At 35.7% G+C, this 19,879-nt stretch overlaps 1 protein-coding gene across 1 annotated transcript; it reads left to right on the top strand.

The window, feature by feature from the left end:
* The first annotated feature begins 3,159 nt into the window (after positions 1-3,159).
* Positions 3,160-5,336, top strand: LOC124921184 (uncharacterized protein C9orf85 homolog). Its single transcript, XM_047461810.1, has 9 exons — positions 3,160-3,276; positions 3,364-3,503; positions 3,586-3,707; positions 3,778-3,830; positions 3,898-3,961; positions 4,050-4,092; positions 4,258-4,305; positions 4,741-4,887; positions 4,986-5,336. The coding sequence occupies exons 2-9, from the start codon at positions 3,420-3,422 to the stop codon at positions 5,139-5,141; spliced, it is 717 nt and encodes a 238-aa protein (XP_047317766.1). The 5' UTR covers positions 3,160-3,276; positions 3,364-3,419; the 3' UTR covers positions 5,142-5,336.
* The last annotated feature ends 14,543 nt before the right edge of the window (positions 5,337-19,879 follow it).

The raw sequence follows: 19,879 nt of genomic DNA, 5'->3' as shown, positions 1-19,879 counted from the left end.
TAAATTTTTTATATTATTAATTATTTAAATATATGTATTTGTATTTTTAAAACATATAACTTTTATAATTTTAACATAATTAAATAAAATTTATTATTTACTGTTTGTTAAGATTATTATATATTTTATTTATTAGTTAGAGAAATAAATTAGAAAATAAAAAAAAAAATTATCCGTTTTCTCATTAAATTGATTAATGATTTGACCCATACTACTCGTACTCATTTCGCTCACATTAGGATCCAAATAAATCACATGAATCGACCCGTCCATCCCACAATTTATATTTAAGCATTATTATTATTATTATTATATATAAATAATAACACCTTCAATAACTCGTTATTACTTGAGATTTATTCACATTATATATATATATAAACAAGGCAAAAAATATATAAATAAATTTGACCAATATTCAAAACCTAAGCGTTTTAAGGTCTTTCTGAAATATACAAATAAAAGAAAATCAATATCAAATTTCAAAAATAACTATATTTCATGTAAACTTATAACAATCTTCTTTGAAAGCTAGCATTTCATTCTATTGAGTTGATGTAAGTTTAGCTTCTAGTATATGGAGAAGATCAATTCAGCCTTTTAACTTCCCTTCTAGGGTATTACTTATTTTAAGCACAACCAAAAAGAAATAACAAAATTTATTACATTTTAAACTTGTATATATCTAGTTTTTTTTAGAACATATAATATAGTATTATTTAAATGTCTATCCAAGGTTCAATTCTCCAAAAATGTTTTTCATATTGGAATAATCATTCATAATTTTTCTTCATACATTATGTTCAACATCCTTTAAATCTAAAATTATTTATCTAAGTGTATATACTTATTTTAAGAATTTATAATCTATTAAACTTTGAGGGGATACATTTTTTTTAAGATCATAACATATTTTTTAATTAATTAGTTATAGTTCGATTTTACTTAAACTTTTTAAATTTAAGTGAGAGGCTAACTCTACTATTTGAGTCTAATTTTCTATTAAAATAAAGTTATGTATAAATATGAATAATATTTGGTATTTTTCTATGAATTATGAGATTTCTTATTAAAATATATAATTTAAAATTTTAGTTCAATGTACTTTTATTATTTAATTTAAAATTTTAAAAATATTTATTGTTTAAAATTTTAATTTATTTCACTTTTCAAAAATATTTTAGGTCATTTTTTTATTCATTAACATAAAATTATTTTTTAAAACAATTATAAATTAAAATAATAATAATTTATCAATTATTTAAAATATCAAATATTATTTTTTAAAATTTACTTTATATTATACTATTTTATTTTTCTAAATAATAATTTAATTATATTTTAAGCCATTATTAATTATTTTCTTAACATAATAAGATATTTTATGTTAAAAACTTAATATCTAAAATGACATTTTAAACTAATTTTTAACAAATATTCTAAATATTAAAATAAGAGAATAATATTTGTAAGCAATTCTTTTTTTTATCTATTAATATTTAAAAACTATTAATTATTCATATAAATATAAATATAATATATTATAAAATATAATTTAAACATCAAAAACAAATCAATTTATCATTAGAAGAATCTCTACCAAATATTTTGAATTGTATAAAAAAAATTTATTAAAAAAAAAGTGACGATACCTATAAGAAATCTTTCAAATGAAAGATAAGATCAAATAACTCATTATTGAACAAATAAGAAATGACTCGATATTTGACAACTTCATCATCTTTACGGCTAAGAAGAGGATTGACACAAAATCGAGAAAATATTACGACTAAAAAATTATGTCAAATCGACTAAACATTATTCGGATTATAAAAATTCAAGTACGACTAAACATAATGTTAAATCGAACAATAATCTCAACTTAAATATGAGTGATAAAAAAAATAAACTCTCAAATAGTAAAAAAAGTTATTGGGACAAGAAAATAAAACGACTTTTCGGTTTTTATTGATTTTTTTTTCAAGAGAGGATTAAGAAAGTACTCTTGATTATTTTTTAATATTCATTGAATTATTCCATTTTTTATTTTATTTTATTTATTTTTATTATTATTTATTTTTATTTTTTTTGTTAAATACAGTTAAATAAATTTGAAATTATATTTAAAATACTATTTTATAAAATAAATAAAACGTATATAATAATGAGATCATATAATAAAACGTATATAATAATGAAATTTGAAAAAAGAATGAGATTGACTTAAAAAATATCTCTTTTTTCTATTCACACCTTTTCATATTTTCAACCATGAGATCATATGATATCAATTTCTCTTATCACTCTGAATAATAACTAGGAAGATTCACATGCTATATAATGTGATAAAAATATATTGTTATAATCTCTTACATTCATCAAATTTATTGTTAGAATTTAAAATATAAAGTGTTATTAGTATAGTTGGTTAAAAAATTATACTTATTTTTGTTAGATTGTACTTTCAAAATTAAGCATTATTATTATTATTATTATTATTATTATTATATATATATATATATATATATATATATATATATATATAAATTATTAAAATCAAAACTATTAAAATATAACTCTTAAAATCTTTAAATTTAAAAAAAAAATGTTAAAGTTTTAAAAAAAAAAATTATGATTTTAAATTTACTATAATAAAATTTTACTAGTTTATAAATAATTTCAATTTTATTTATATTAAAAAAAGCTTACGATTATATATTATTTTATATTAAAAAACAAATTTATATTTATAAATTTTAAATAAGAAGTTATTATTTATTCAAATAAATTAATTGATTTTATAAATATAAATTTTTTATAGGGTTAATTACTTATTTTTTAATTAATTTTATATTTAAATATATAATTTTTTAAAATTAATTAAATATAAAATAATTAATTATATAATAATATATAACTAATATTTCTTAAATTAAATTCTTAATATTTTAAATAAACACTGGAATTTATGAGTTAGAACTATTAAACAACAAAATAATTTTATGTAAATTTCAAATTTTTAGAGCTTTAATAATATATATATATATACTCAAATAATTAAATATAGTTGGTTTCTTTTCTTTCTTTTTGCAGCTGGGCTCAATTCAAATAAGGCCCAACAATATAAACTTATTTTTCAAATGAAGTCTGACCTACTGCTGCTGCTTCTATCATCTAAGGTTGCGATACAAAAGAAAAAATAAAGCCCTAATCGAGATAGATCGGCCGGAGCAAGGAAGAACACCGATCCCGACTATTACTTATTAACCGATCAATGTAAGGTTTCCTTTGTTCTTCAATAGTATTTTGTTTCAAAGCTGCTGTAATTCCGATTTTTGACTATATAATATGAATCAATCTCAGTAAATTGCTGTCCAAACTTCGCCGCCTCAGCCCTAGTGTTGCAATAATAAGCAAATATGAGCGGTGGTAGAAAAGGTCCGCCGGTTCACGCGAATAAATTTGCTTGGAAACCTCACGCCGGCGTCAAGATAAACGAAACTGTATATGTTCTCCCTATTATGGAAGATTGCCCTTTTGCATGTCTTGTTACGTATTTATCTATATATATTTGTATAACAACAGGAGGTCGGAGGAAGGTTCAGACCTTTTTCGGAGATAACAGGAGTCTGCTTCCGTTGCAAAGAACAGATTGATTGGAAGCGCAAATACGGCAAATACAAAGTCCTCAAAGAACCAACCAAATGGTCTGCTCTTGTTTGATTTACTATGGGGAATGAGACTCTGAAATTCAATTAACACAATTTTTTTTGACAGTCAACGATGTACAAAGCGAGCTGTCCGTCAAGCTTATCACAATCTTTGCCATGGTAAGTTTTAGATTTTATTTTTGACCCTAGTGGATTGCCTGTTTGATTAATTGAATAAAATTTATAGCTTGTGCCAAGGAGCATAAGGTGTGTGCTAAGTGTTGTATCCAAGTTGGTAAAATTATTGGAAGGTTGGTTTTTGTTTGCTTCAATGCTGGATTGTTTGGTTTATGAATGTTTCAGGATTGTCACTCTTGTATGTTTTGTTGTTTTCTGCAGAGACGTGACAGAAGTAGAGGCTGAACAAAAGTTACTTGATGAGGTTTCTTTCTTTTACTTTCTAGATGATACAAGTACTGTGTTAGACTGAGTTCAGTTTTTAAATGCGACCCATCTGTATTCAAATCCGGATTAGAAATCTGAAGCTAATGTTTGAGTACTATTATTATTATTATGCGATGAACAAAAGCTGTTTGTGACATTGTAGGGAATTAAGAATGCTCGGGAGAGGGATCGAAGGACCCTTATTCGCCAGGTCTAATTTCTTCTAACTGTTCGTCTATGGAACTTCCAGATTCTTATGACGTTTAAATACTAATCAGTTATTAGTTATAGTGTTAATAAGAGTTTCAGTTTGAAGTATAATGGAACTTGCAACTTATAATAAAGATCATTTGGTTAGGCAAAGACATTGATGGAAAACTCAACATGCAAGTTTATTTGGCTTGTAACTAAACAAAATAGAATGGTGATTGGATCCTGATAATATGTTAGTAACTATTCATGCAGTAAGAAATGTAGCTAACTAATGAAATTGATGTGTATTTTTGCTTTAAGAAATCAGAATTGAGCCTGTTTATAATCTCATTAAAACATGTAAATCTTTGACATTATTAACACATACTTTTCTTTAAAAAAATGGAAGGGAAATCAAAAACTAACTTTTCATTCTTTCCACATGAGATTGCAGATGAACAAAGGAAAATTGGCCAAGAATTCTGCTGTTACAGCTGAGGTTAGTGAATCACTTGCTGCTGCATCATTGGAGGAAAACGCAGAAGATGATGACGAAATCAGTAGTGAAGATGATGATGAAGACCAGATTTCCTTAAAACATGTAAATCTTTTTCATTATTAATACAAAGATTTTTCTTTTAAAAAAATTGAAAGGGAAATCAAAAACTAAATTTTCATTCTTTCCACATGAGATTGCAGATGGACAAAGGAAAAATGCCCCAGACTTCTGCTGTTACAGCTGAGACCAGTGAGGTTAGTGAATCGTTACCTGCTGCTGCATCATTGGAGGAAAACGCAGAAGATGATGACGAGTTCGGTAGTGAAGATGATGATGAAGACCAGATTTCGGACTGAAGTGTATGTATAATTACAAGTTCCATCCTTACAAAAGAGGCAAGATTAGTTACCTGAGTTGGGATTTTTTGACATATTATTATTATCATAAATGTTAAGACATTTTGTTTTGATGATTTACATATTTTGCTGTAATCAGTGGTTGAATTGGATTGAATTAAATGTGACAGAAAATTCATAGTTGATTTTGTTGCAGTTGTTGAGTTTGAACAGTCTAATAATCCTATAATTTAGTACATTTCCCATTGTGAAAACAATTTCTTTGTGGATCATCTTTAATGACAAGATCTTTGTGAAATTAAAAACAATTTCTTCATTTAGTGTCAAACTCTAATCTTAGAATTCTTTTTTCTGGTATTCTTATGGCAACCCCGTCTAAAAACCTTAGCTGCAACATATATGATCTTTTTCAGCACTTCATTTCCTGTCCACCATTAACATAGTTTACTTTGAATGATAAGTTTTCTAGAGGGATTCTAACCAAAACTCAAAACCATCATTTTCAAATTAAACATCTGGATTGCAAAAGGGTTAGAGGTTGTTTCATGTGGATTTATGTGTACATTTGTTGTAAATAATAAGTGAACAACAAAATTCTTAGGCTAGGTTTGATATAGGACTCCAAATTAGTCAAGCCAAGTTCGACTCGATTAATATTTATGAGTTTGGCTCAAATTTGAGATCGAACGAGTTTTTAACTTTGAGTTCGAACTCGACTTGACTATTTACCTAAAAGCTCGAATTGGCTCGAAAAGTTTGAACTAAACTTAAATTTTCAAGCTCAAAGTCAAATCAAAATTTATTTTTAAAATTAAAATATAAAACTTCAATACATATTCAACATTAAAAATGAAATGTATTTATTCCTATTACCGGGCTATGAAGATGTATTTATTCCTATGATCAGCCTTATTGATTTTGAAAAGTGAGAAAAAATAATATCTGTTGCAAAATTTTAAGTTTTAATATTAAAATATATATATATATATGATGCATTATGAGGTTTGAAAAAACTCGACAAACCACCGAACAAGTATTATACAAGCTCGACTCGAATTTTAAACGAGCTCAGTTCGAACTTGGTTCAAAAGTCGAGCACGGCTCGAACTTGGTTTAAGTCGAGCTTTGACCGAACGATTTGCGAGTTGTTCACGAACAACTTGCGAGTTGTTGCGAGTTGTTCACGAAAACATAACTCATTTGTGGCCTTAATTTGATAAGTGTAATTGGAATTATAATTAAATTTCAGATTTAATAAGAATTGGAATTGAATTGTTATTTTTTTGAGAAATTTTATAACAAAAACTCTTAATGATATTTAAAACACCCTATCATTTAAATGGTTAAAGTTTACTTAAAAAAATTAGTTATATATTGTTATTTATAAAATCAATTAGATGAACTTATTTATTTAAGTAAATAATAATATTTTTTTAATATATATATTTACTTTTTGTCTGTAAGAGTATAAAAGTATAAAATCAAAATTATTTATAAATTTATAAAATTTTATTATTATAAATTTATAAAATTTTATAATTATAAATTTTAAATAGTAAATATTAATTTATTATCTTACTAAAGTATCAGGTTTAATATAATTTAAATATAATAACCTATCAAAGGCTGATGAACCTATTGAATCATTTCATTAGTTCTCTTCTCATTATTATTTGGAGGATAATTTAGAGAGGACTTAATTTAAATCTTGGAAAATAATAATTATTGGCTAATTTGTTCAATTCTCACATATTTAAAGTAAAGGTGTGGAAATGGTTAAATTCGATCAATATTGTTCAAATTCTATTTATTAAATTCGTAACTCAAATAATTATTTTTGATTAATACGGATTGAATTAGATCGGGTATTATATAGATAATCTTAATTAATCCAAAGTCAATATAATCCGAAATAACAACAAAAACAAATTAGTATTTCGGATGAGATTAATTTTACAAAAGTAAACCTCTAATATCAAATGTTCGCCCCTAATCCATTTTCGTATTTTTAGAAACCTTGAATAATATAGAAAACTTTTGTCTTTATTTTTCATATTCTTTGGATCATATTTCCCTTTTTATCCATTTCGTTACTATGTGTTTTGTGTTGTGATTTTGTATCATACTTTTTTTCTTCTTGAATCCTTTCATTGTACAAAATAAATTGATAATTTATTAAAAAGTATAAAATAGATAAATAGCATAGAAATGAGAATATTAAAAGTAACATACATAAACTAAAAATGTAACATCTAATATAATACCAAAATGAAAATCTCTACAAGATAAATTTAATAAAAGTAAGAAGGTGCTTTGATTTAAGACTATATTATAAGAAAAGTTTTAAATCATTCAAAATAAAGAGATTCGACGTGTTCTTAATCTCACGCAATTGTCAAAGTTGTTTTCATTGATTGAGGGCTATTGTTTCGTTTGATTTTATTCTTATATTATTATTAATGATTTTAGACTTTTAGTTTAAACATTTGAATCATATAACTATTCATTTTTCATGCTCATTTTGTAATATTGAACTCCTTTTATTCATTTTCTTGTATGTGTGTTGTATTTTTTTATTTTAAAATCTGAACTCTTTTTAAGTTGTGTTTAATATATTAAAGAGGAGTGACAGAGGAAGGGAATTTGGTGAGGAAATTTGGTCAAGGAATGATTTGGCATCACCTTCATTGGTTGGAAATGTAAAAATGAGAGGAAAGAGAAAAAAGAGATAAATTATTTTATTTTTTCAGTCAAGTCATTTCCTCACCAAATTCTCTCACCAAATTCTCTTACCTAATCATTTCTCTATATTAAATATATTAAAGACCTATATAAATAGACTTAAATTTGAATTTATCACTTAATTTAATATATTAAAGACCTATTTAAAATAAGTATGTTTGATAACACATATTTATAATCACTTATTTTTATAGACTTAAATGAAAAACGTTAAAAATAATAAACTAAAATATGAAATTTATTTAAAAAAAACAAAAAAAAAAGAACAAAATCATGACCATCATATCTTTTAAATTTAATAAAATTATTTTTTTATTTTTTTTTTTCTCATTTTTTTTTTCTTTAATGATAATTCATCTAACTATTTTTACTAGATTATTTTTAAATATCAAAATTTAAAAATATGATTATATCTTAACTAATTATTAAATTAAAAATAATATATATTATATATATATATATATATGAGAAATGATTAGGTGAGCGTAATCTTATTCGCTGAAAAAATCAAATAATTTCTCTCTTTTCTCTCTTTCCCCTCACTTTTACATTTTCCAACCAACCAATGAAGGTGATGCCACGTCATTCCCTCACTCTATCACTCCTCATATATATATATATATAACTCATATTCAATGCTGTTAGGATCTAGGTCGCCGCTGGTGGACCGGGGGTTGGACCGGTTAGCGGTTCTCACTCGTAGGGTGGTGATTAATCCGATTAGAGATTAACACTGGGGTTTCAATACTACACAACCTGTCACAAACCCTTGAACCAGGTTCAAGCGCGGAAGAGGTTTGCTTTCAAGTTGAAGCGGTACACGTGTATGATAGGCGGAGTCGGTTTCGGATGATGGAAATTTGGAGATGGTGGGTCGGTTTTGGCAATCTGGATGTTCGGTGTGATTGGTAGAGATTCGGTTTGGAGCGGTATGGTTAAGTTAGTCGGTTATGTAATGAAGCCAACAGAAAGTAAATAACACAAAAGATTTTATGGATGTTCGGAGATAAAACTCCTACGTCACCCCTTCCTCTCGAAACCGCGAGAAGGATATTCACTAAGGAATACAAGTACAATCCGATCGAGACTTATTCTCTGCTCGATAACACTCTTACAATTTACACCGAAATTGTAGAACACACTTTAACTTTCAACACTTAGGCTTTCTAGAATATCACACTATTATTGTAGTAAATGCTTTTAGCTCTTGTTCTCCCAATGTATGTCCCGCATTCACTCTTCTGCAACTGCCTCCTTTTATAGGTGAAATATGCCAACGGTCATATTTCAAAGCCTTGAATCTGATTGGCTGATCAGAGAGGCAGTGATTCAGTGTCTCAGACCTGCCGGTCGTTTCCTCAGACCTGACGGTCAATCTCAGACCTGGTATCCTGTTTCCGACCTGCCGGTCTGTAAAGCAAACCTGCTGGGTTTGTCTTTTACTCAATGTGGGCACTGTCTGTTTGGACAGTTGTCTGTACTTTGAAGATTTCCTTTCTGGCTTATCCCGAAGTAGAAGGATCCGGTAGTACTGTTTTCTGCAGCCTACAGTCTTTCCTCAGACTTGCATGGATATGGAAGTATTCAGTCTGTTCCTTTGGTATCATTCTCAACAGATACCCAAAGTGTCTTCTTGTACAGGTCGGCCACTTGACTTGGCCGAATGTCTTTTGGTAGTGAAGTAACCGGATTTCTTCTGGTTATACTTGTCTTGTGGATTGATCGGTTGTTTGATGGTTCCGGTTTTGAGCTTTGGCCGATCCTTCCTTTGTTTGGTCATGCTCCGAATACTCTTGATCGGTATGGTAACTTGACCGGTTCGGTTTCTTCAGTTGGTTCTCTTATTCATCTGGTCTGGTTCCTTGTTCCTGCATGGGAAGTTTGTTTAAGTTAGGTTTATTTGAACCGGTATGAATTTATCTAACAATTTCTCCCTTTTTGATTATTTTATTTAAAATTATCAAAATCATGTAAGTTTGCAACCGTAGGCCGGTTGTTTTGTTTGGCCGGTTTTTTTTTGAAAAAGACTTAGAGAATTTTTTTTTTTTCGAAAAATTTTGAGGGAGGAGTTTTGGAAGAATCTCTATCAGTTTTGGAAGAATCTCTATCTTTTATCTAACAATTTCTCACTTTTTGATTATTTTATTTAAAATTATCAAAATCATGTAGAAATGCAAAATAAGGCCGGTATTCAAAAATAACTTTATATATTTATAGATAGCCGGAAAAGACAAAGTATAAATACTAAGACAAATAAGAAAAAGAAGGATAGTCCCTATTCCGAGTCCGTGAATTCGTAGGCGCTCTTCTTTTTCTTCGGTTGCGGTGGCGGTTGCGGTTGCCTGGTCTGTTGGGAGGGTCGTGGTCTTTTAGATCGGGACCGCAGCTGTTCTTCGACTGGGTCGGTTTGCTGCGAAGTACCCGTAGCAACCGGGTCAGATATTTCATTGAGCATCTCGACTATCCGCACTTTCTTAGGAGCCGGCCTTTTTCTCTTCTTCGGTTCTGAATCGGAGGCGGCCGCCTTCTTCTTTTTCTCGTGTTCCTTTGCAAATCCCGCCAGCCTTCGTGCCTCCGTTTCTAACCGTTCGGCATCCGCTGCGGCCTGACTGGCCACTTTCTCAGCATACCCTGGATATAGGATCTCGGCCCTTCTTATTCTTTCGGCCTCTACTTCGGCTTCGGTCAGCTGAGACGATCGCGGCGCCTCTTTATCCTTGCTGGCTTCGGCGTTTAGTTCATCCTGGACCCTTTTAGCTATTAGGGCATCAGCCTCTAGAGCTGCGGCATCCGCGTTTTCCTTAGCTTTCAGAATTTCGGCCATCTGTTCGGTGAGTGCCTTTACCTCGGCCACGAGAGTCTCATTTGTCTTTTCCAGCACCGAGACCCGGTCAATTGTCTTGTCGACCCGTTCGAAATCCTTCTTTAAGTCCGAAGTTATACCCTCTAGAGCTGCGGTATGCTGAGCACATTTTTCGCGCTCATCGGCCTCTTCCCACAGCCCGGTGCTGAGTTCTGCTAGGCGTGCTTGATGTTGATCCACAAGCTGTTTTATCACATTGGCGAACTGCATGGCCGAATCAAATATTTTATTGCAACATTCCTTGAACGGTTGAAGCTTGGACACTTCGTGTTCAAGTACACGGTCATCAATCTGCTCCGATATTGATGCCTTAAACTTTTGAAGCCGGTCTTCAAGCTGCCCTGATATGGACATTTCAAACTTCTTAAGTTGGTCATCAATCCGCCCCGAAACGGATGCTTCAAATTCTTGGAGCCGGTCATCAATCCATTCCTTAGGGGGAACTGAAACGGTGGCTTCCGATGGTGGAGTAGGAGTTGACTGCTCGGTGGGATCTGGATCGCCTCTCTCACCGGAGTCTATCAGTGCAGCATTCTCATTAGGAGGTTCTAATGTTGCCGCATCCTCTAAGTTTGGCACCTCACTTTCCAGGTTTGGAACCGCATCTTTTAAGTTTGGAACCTCAATTCCCAAAGTCGGTATCGGTTCCTCATCTTCCAATATCGGTTCCTCAACTTCCCTTGGTGTCTCAACTTCCTCTCTTGAGGGTGTTGGGTATTCAACTGGAAATTCTTCGATTACCGGAGCAGTATAGACCGGTACTTGCTTTTTTTTGCATATTGCTTCCAGCCGCTCTATTTCCTGACGTATTTCCAGTTTGCCCTTTTCAAGCTTTTCCAATACTCGCGGTGCTACGGTAGACACCGATCCCCCTTCGACATATTCTTCCTTAATCTTTCTGATGCGCCTTCTTAGTTTCCGAAGATGGCTTCTCGGTATCAGGAGGCAAGTTCGGCATTGTACCTCCTAAATTGTGTTGGATTTTGTGAGGCTGAAGATCATGTCCTCTACTTCCTCTAGTCTTGCGATGCAACCCTGTTGCGGGAGGTCCGGTAGGATATCTTTATACTTTGTATTGAACTGGTACTCATGCCACTCCAGATATAAGTCTATGACGTCCTCGTCTCGCTTGTTTATGCCCTGAAAGATATTCTGGGCAAGTCTTTCGGCCTCGGCCTCATCGGCCTCTTCCTTGTTGTGGCCTTCATCATTGTTTCCTTCATCATTGTCTCCTTCATCAACCCCGTCTTCACCCTCGGTAGTCTCAGGATTAGCGCTTCGTTCGGCATCGTTCGGACTCCGAGCCGAATTATCGTCTTCATGGACCGTTCTATCTTCGGTCCACTCCGTGTCGGTTTCCTCAGAGGCCCACTCCTCATCTTCCGCTTGTTGCGGTGGGTCTGCGAAAGTTATCTTTTCTTTCCTCTTTCCTCCGGTCTTTGCTTTTGCCGGGGCATCTTTCTGTGCGGCTTTCTTCTTTCGGCCACCTGTGGAACTGGAGGCCGACTGCGTTCTTGGAAGGAATTGCCTCGATCGAATGATGCAGCGTTTTATTAGCCCAACACCGGGACCGACGTTGACGTTCAAGTGTAGGAAGATCTTACCGAGTTGCACGGCATACCCCCACGACCTGGCTGAATCCGGTCTTACCATGTCCATGAGGTTGCTGAATACAGATCTTGCCCAGTTGACCTCCTTTCCTTCCATCAGACCGAATATCATTTTGATTTTGTCTCTGGTGAGGTTGCTGAAATTTCCTCCTCTTGCCAGTATTGCCCTGGCAAAAACGTCACACGCCGGGATATACTCCGGTTTCAGCATCTGTTTTTTTCCGGATGTAGTGATCGGCTTATTGGTTGCCGATAAGAGGTGGCGAGCCGTTTCAAAAGTATCATCGTCTATTGGTGCCGTTGCGTCCTCGCCGGTAGTTGGGAGACGCAAACTTTCGGCCACCACTGCTTCGGTAATCTCGATTTGGGAACCGCAAACCGTTGCGATGATCCTATCGTAGGAGATGGTTGCGGTTTTGAAGAACTCTTCGACCGCCTCTTTGTAAATTACGTGAGGACCATCTAGAAAGTATCCCAGACCGGTTTTAATCAGCCGGTCAATGACTTCCTTTGCCTCGGTCGTTCCATTCTGCCGAATCTCCTCGAAGTCCACTTGAGAGTAAAGTTTGAATAACGCCGAATCACGACCCATGTTGACGAGTTTAAGAATGAGAGAAATCGGCTTTAGAGAGTTTAGGAAGCTTAGAGAGAGAAAGTGAATTTTCGTGAGAATGAAAAATATGACGAAGGCCCCTTTTTATAGGCACGGTTTGGAAGCCAAACCGTCCCATCATGAATGGGCGGGAAATTTCCCTCCAAATCGAAACGATGCCAAACTGTTGGCGGTTACATATGAAACGGTGGGCGGCAGCTTTGAGAGGGAGATTTCCCTCCAAAATTTTGTCTATGTCATGGATGACATATCCTTATCTTTGAGGCCGAATGATTGATCGGTTTCTATTTTTATTCAGATATTTTGATTTATCGGCGTTTAACAGTTCTAAGTAGACTTTATGATACCGGATAAGAATGAGGTTAAGCCGGTTATTTAGATAGATGCAAAGAATAAAGAGAAACGATCTTTAAAACTGAAACGATATTTTTATTAGAATGGAAACCGATAGGATGAAAGAAAGACATTTAAGCAAAGACATTTAAGCAGTGAGCACCATCCTGGAATACTTTTCCACCACCGCATCTTTATCAAGAATGTTTGAGGGGGATGCCGGTGTGCCCGGTCCAAAATCTGGCCGGTACTTGAGAATGAGCTTGCTGATGTGAGGTGCAAAGCCGAGACCCTTCTTGGTCCGCACCATTTTCCTCAAGATTTGAAAGAGGACCGCTGCCCAATTTATGGGCGTGTGGTTGTAGATGTGGGTCATGATGTTGTAGGTGTTCTTTGAATACCGCTGATTTTGAGATTGGCATAGAATGGATCGAGTGACAATTTCAAGAAGTAACTGAGTACTACGACCGAGGCGGGTTTTTAACCCATGGGTTTCCACCGTATCGAAGGTTGCAGAGCAGCGGAACCCGTAGTAGTATTCATCAGTTCCCTCCATGGCCGGAAAATCAGAGAACCCTTCTTTGGGCAGATTGAAGAGGGTGGCAAATTCGGCTTCATCAAGCCGGAAGGTATGATTCCTTACAGTGGTGACAATGCGATCGCCCCAGTTGCAGGCATTTCTGAAGAATTCCTTGACATCCTCAGTCAGTATGGGACCGGATTCGTAAAGGAAAGATTGAAGACCGGTAACAATAAGGCTTTCAAACATGTGTTTCTTTGGATGGTCATAATCCCATTCTGCCATACATGAGCTGAAGTCGACACTTAGAAAATTTCCCAAAGTTCGGCTTGGCATGATTATGGTATAGAGAGAGAGATTCAAGAGGAATACAAGTGATTTTGGATGTGATAGGATGAGAGGAAGATGGCTCCTTAAATAGGATCGGTTTTGGAGGGAAAATCTGTGCATTGATGGTCAGTTTTGTTTTATTAAGGGAAAGAATCTTTTCCTTTTCAAAGTGCATGGGGAAGTGGCGGTTTGCAAAGCTCGAGGTAAGTATTAGTTGGGAAGCGACCAGATTAGTTGGAAATTAAATATGTAGGTGGTTGGGAGTTATCTCATTAAATGAGATTATCTCATTAAATGCATTTAACACATAAACGGCATTGATTAGATAGAGACCGAAAATGGTAGAGATAAAGCCGAAACATGTCATACAGAAATGAAAAACACAAATAGAACCGAAGTGGACATGGATGAAGCCGATATGATCAGATTTGAGCTGAACAATAATACATCCGGTGCATGAAGCAAAATGACCGGATGCAGGAAGGAGTAACTCAGTGGCCGCGGGGATTGGAGTTCCTCCTCCTCCACTCTCTCTCAACTCGATCGTAGAATGAGTCGATGACTTCTCTGGTGAACACCTGACTATGGGTCAAACCTTCGCCGGGACAGGTTGGGACTCCAAGCTCCTCAAAAAGTCGGCTTATCTGGGGAACGAAAGCCACTGACCGGGTGCCGATTATCCAAATAAGGACGTCGAACAGCACCCTAGACCAATTGACCGGCGTTCTGGTGATGATGGCCGCCATCATGTTGAACGTTGCCGTGCAGTAGATGTTGGTGACATCTTTTCCAAGGATGCCCCTTCCTATTATGTCATTGAGGAGCTGGTACTCAGCCCTCAAAGGAGATTTGGAACCATGATCAGCAACAGGCTCGTCCGACCGAGCTAGGGCGAGAGAGACCTCAGCCTTGGTATCGGCCGGAGGGTTTAGGTCTGTTAGTCCTTGTTTAGGCAGATCGAAGCACCGAGCGAAGTCCTGCTCGGTGAAGTCAAACAGAATACCCCCAACCTTAGATTGGATGTGGGTCTCGAAGTGGGGTGTCCCCCGGTATACCCTGGCGTTGTTGTAAAATTCCAAGACAGATTGAGGATATATGATTTGCTTGTCATCCAGAAAATACCGGAGGCCAGTATCTTCCAGCTGTTTGATCATCCGATACAGATCATAATGATCGGTATCGGAGCAAGACTCAAAGTCTACTTGGAGAATGTTTGTGAAGATAGACATGATTAGGTTGTCTTAGAGAGAGGATGTTCTTGTGAGAGTTTTTGCCTTAGTGATGGAAGGAGTGTATTGTTTTGTGAGTGTTTGAGTGAGAAGGGTGCTTCCTTTAAATACTGGTTTTGGGGCTAACCTATTATCCGGGCATTAAGTGAGATAAAGTATATTAACCGCAGGATAAGAATCTTTGCATAAAATAGGCAGTTTTGCAGGTCTAGGTGTCGGTCATAGGCCTGGACTGTGAAAGATATCAAAAGATCTTCACGTCTTTTTAGGCGTGACCAGGTTTATTCTGAAAAGGCAATGATGCAGAGCAGAGACCTTTAACCTCTGATAACTATTCCTCTTCTGTTTGAAATTCAAATAATCTGGGGTAGTCTTCTTCCGAACCGGTCAGACATCAGTTGTTCATCCCGATGCGGTTATTTGATGCAAGCACCAAGTAGCCGGTCGGTTTACTTTCTCTGATAGACTGGGCGGTTCTTCCGCAAACACCCCGAAGATTCAAAGTTCAACTTCTTAGGAAGAATTATCGGTTTGTCTGTCTGAACCGATTTCCCTTTAATTATCCTTTGGAAGGATTTGACTAATGTCGGTTAAGCCGAGAGTAAGTCTAAATTGAGAAAACTTAGCTTCCTGCAGCGGCTTCGTGAAGATATCGGCTACTTGCTGATCGGTCGGTACGTATTCCAGCCGGATATGCTTCAACGTGACATGCTCTCGGATGAAGTGATGTCTGATGTCGATGTGCTTGGTTCTGGAGTGGAGAACCGGGTTGTAGGTGATCGCAATGGCACTTGTGTTGTCACAGAAAATCGGGGATTCTTCGGCTGTAATACCGAAGTCCTTCAGCTGCTGCTGGATCCAGAGGAGTTGAGAACAGCAACTTCCGGCCGCCAAGTATTCAGCCTCTGCGGTTGATGTCGCCACCGATGTCTGATCTTGCTGTGCCATGACACCAGTCGGTCACCTAGGAACTGACATGTTCCACTGGTGCTTTTCCTGTCGATCTTGCATCCTGCATAATCTGCGTCTGAATAGCTTGTCAGATTAAATGATGAGTCTTTTGGGTACCACAGACCGACATCAGGTGTGCCCTTTAGATACTTCAGTATTCTCTTTGCGGCTGTGTAATGGGATTGCTTTGGATTTGCTTGGAATCTCCCACACACACCAACTGCAAACAGGATGTCCGGTCTACTTGCTGTTAGATACAATAGGGAGCCGATCATGCCCCGGTATGCAATCTGATCTACTGATTGGCCTTCATCATCTCTGTCCAGTTTAATGGATGAACTCATTGGAGTGGCCGCCGAGGAGCATGTGTCCATACCGAATTTCTTCAGAAGCTCCTTGGTGTATTTAGGTTGACTGATGAATGTTCCTTCCTTGAGTTGTTTGACCTGAAGACCTAGGAAGAAACTTAATTCTCCCATCATACTCATTTCAAATTTGTCAGTCATCATTTTTGAGAACTTGTCACAGAGCTTTGGATCGGTGGAACCGAAAATAATATCATCTACATAAATTTGAACAAGTAGGATATGTTCCTTCTTTTCAAACTTAAACAATGTCTTATCCACCGAACCGATGGTGAAATCATGCTCTAATAAGAATGCGGTTAGCGTATCATACCAGGCTCTAGGTGCTTGCTTTAGACCGTATAAAGCTTTGTTCAGCCGGTATACATGGTTTGGAAATGCAGCATTTTTGAAACCGGGTGGCTGTTCAACGTACACTTCTTCACGTATATCACCGTTCAGAAATGCACTTTTAACATCCATTTGAAAGACTTTGAAATTTTTGAAAGCAGCAAATGCAAGAAAAATCCTAATGGCTTCAATCCTGGCTACAGGAGCAAATGACTCTTCAAAATCAATGCCTTCTTCCTGTTTGTAGCCTTGAGCCACTAATCTGGCTTTGTTCCTCGTGACCAAACCGTCCTCATTGAGTTTGTTTCTGAATACCCATCTTGTTCCTATGACCGATTTATCTTTCGGTCTGGGAACTAAGTACCAGACTTTACTACTCTCGAACTGGTTTAGCTCTTCTTGCATTCCCAAGATCCAATCCGGATCTGACAATGCTTCATCTATTCTTTTCGGTTCAATCTGGGATATAAAAGCAGAGTTAAAATATCCTTCCAGAAGTTGACTCCTAGTTCGAACAGGTTCTGAAGGGTCACCTATAATTTGCTCAGGAGGATGTTTACTATTTCTTCTGAGATTCAGTTCAGGGGTGTCTACCAAATTACCGGTAACCTGACCAAGGCTAGACATGTCGGTAGGTTGACCGAGATTGTCAGACCGACCGACTTCCTCGGATTGGACCGAAGTGTCAGCTTCCTGTTGTGAAACAGCTTGATCCGGCTGGGTATCAATATTACCCATTAGGTCATGGACAAACCGCCTGAAAACCGGAGTCTCATCTTCACTATCAGAATGAATATCATTATTTTCAAATCTGTTGTGTAGATCAAAGCATGAAGCAGTATTGCTTTCAACCGATTCATCGAAAACAACGTGAATTGTTTCCTCCATGGTTGCAGTTCTATTATTATATACTCTATATGCTTTACTTACTGCCGAGTATCCAAGCATGATGCCGGGATCGGTCTTTGCATCAAAAGCAGTGAGTTGGGTTTTACCATTTATATGAATATAACATTTACAGCCGAAAATCCTGAGGTACTTGAGTTTAGGAACTCTGTTAAAATAAACCTCATACGGTGTTTTGTTGTGAAATCTGTTTATTAAAGACCGGTTTTGTGTATGGCATGCAGTGTTGATAGCTTCAGCCCAGAATTTCTGAGCAATGCCGGAGTCGGCTATCATAGACCGTGCGGCTTCCTTGAGAGTCCGGTTTCTTCTCTCGGCCAGGCCATTTTGTTGAGGAGTCCTAGCACTAGACAACTCGTGTCTAATGCCGGATTCATCAAGATATGCAGTTAATGTACTATTAGTAAATTCGGTACCTCGATCACTTCGAATGCTGTTGATACGAGTTGATTTTTCATTTTGCAACCGCTTAAGAAGTGTGATCAGATTTGATACAGTTTCACGTTTAGATGGTAGAAATATCACCCATGTATATCTAGAATAATCATCAATAACTACCATGGTATAAAGCATACCTCCTAGGCTAATGACCTGAATTGGTCCAAATAGATCCATGTGAAGTAGATCTAGACACCGGCTAGATTGAATATTTCCTTTACTCTTAAAAGATGACCTAGTTTGTTTACCCATCTGACATGCTGAACAGACCTTATCCTGGTTAAATACTATATCAAGAATACCTTCAACTAGCTTTTTACCGCGAATGTAGTTTAAGGTTTTCATGTTTAGATGATTTAGTCTCTTGTGCCATAGCCAGGTTTGATCGGTCTTAACTATCATGCATATAGGATATTCTATTCTTGTCTTCCAGTCTACCTTATAAATGTTTCCTATCCTATTTCCGGTTAGCAATACAATACCTTGAGAATTCTTAACTAAGCAAGCATGTTTAAGGAATTCTACCGTGTATCCGGCGTCACACATCTGACTAATACTAAGTAGATTAAAACGTAGGTTTTCAACTAAGAGTACATTATCAATAGTTAGGTTACCATGGACAATCTTACCCTTGCCCACAGTCTTACCCTTTGAGTTGTCACCGAAGGTAATTGGAGCACCGGTTACTGATCTGATGTCAATTAGCAAATTGCTGTTTCCGGTCATGTGCCTGGAGCAACCGCTGTCCAAGAACCATTCGGAATTTCCTAGCCGTTTCTTTGGATCCTGCAAAATGTACATATTTACAACTGTTTGGTACCCACATTTACTTGGGTCCACATGCGATTAGTCCCTTAGGTATCCAAACCTTGATGAACCGAACAGTTTTCTTTGCTAGGGTTTTAACTGTCCTTTTGGCACTCGGTCTCGTGTATTTCGGTTTTCCTTCAGATAGCCTAAATGGAAATGATCTTTGATTCGGTAATCTATAGTTTGACCTACGTGGCTCGGGAAAATCTTTCTTATATTTGAGGATTTCTGCTTTCCTTTTCTCAAGGTCAAGCCATGAATCGGTTGGGCCAACATAATCGTATTTTAGCTTCTCTTCCCTATAATATGCGGTTTCCTCTTCTTCGGCTGTCCAGGTGCTCTTAAGGAATTTTATAAAGGGAAGGTTTCCTTTTATAAGTCTGGCTTTTTCTAAGGTTTTTCGGTCTTTGGAGCTATTCCCTGTGTATCCTAGACCACGCTTACAGCGAGGATGCCTATAGTGTTTATTCATGTCCTTTACTATATCGCTAGATCTTTTATAGGCGGCCATCGTATATTGAAATCGGGCATTCTCTTCCTTGGTTAGGTCTCTAGTTGGTTCACTAAGTTGTTCGGTTTTAAGATCTAACTCGGTTTCTAGAGTGTGGGTATCATCAGGTTGTATGGCTTCCGGTTCGGTGATGATAGGTACCTCTGGTTCTATTGGAATAGGTACTATGGGATCGGGCTTGATGTTG

This window comes from Impatiens glandulifera, chromosome 1 (genome assembly GCF_907164915.1).
Source record: "Impatiens glandulifera chromosome 1, dImpGla2.1, whole genome shotgun sequence".
Lineage (NCBI taxonomy): Eukaryota > Viridiplantae > Streptophyta > Magnoliopsida > Ericales > Balsaminaceae > Impatiens > Impatiens glandulifera.
The sequence above is the reverse complement of the archived record's forward strand: the minus strand, read 5'-3'. Positions and strand labels throughout refer to the sequence as shown.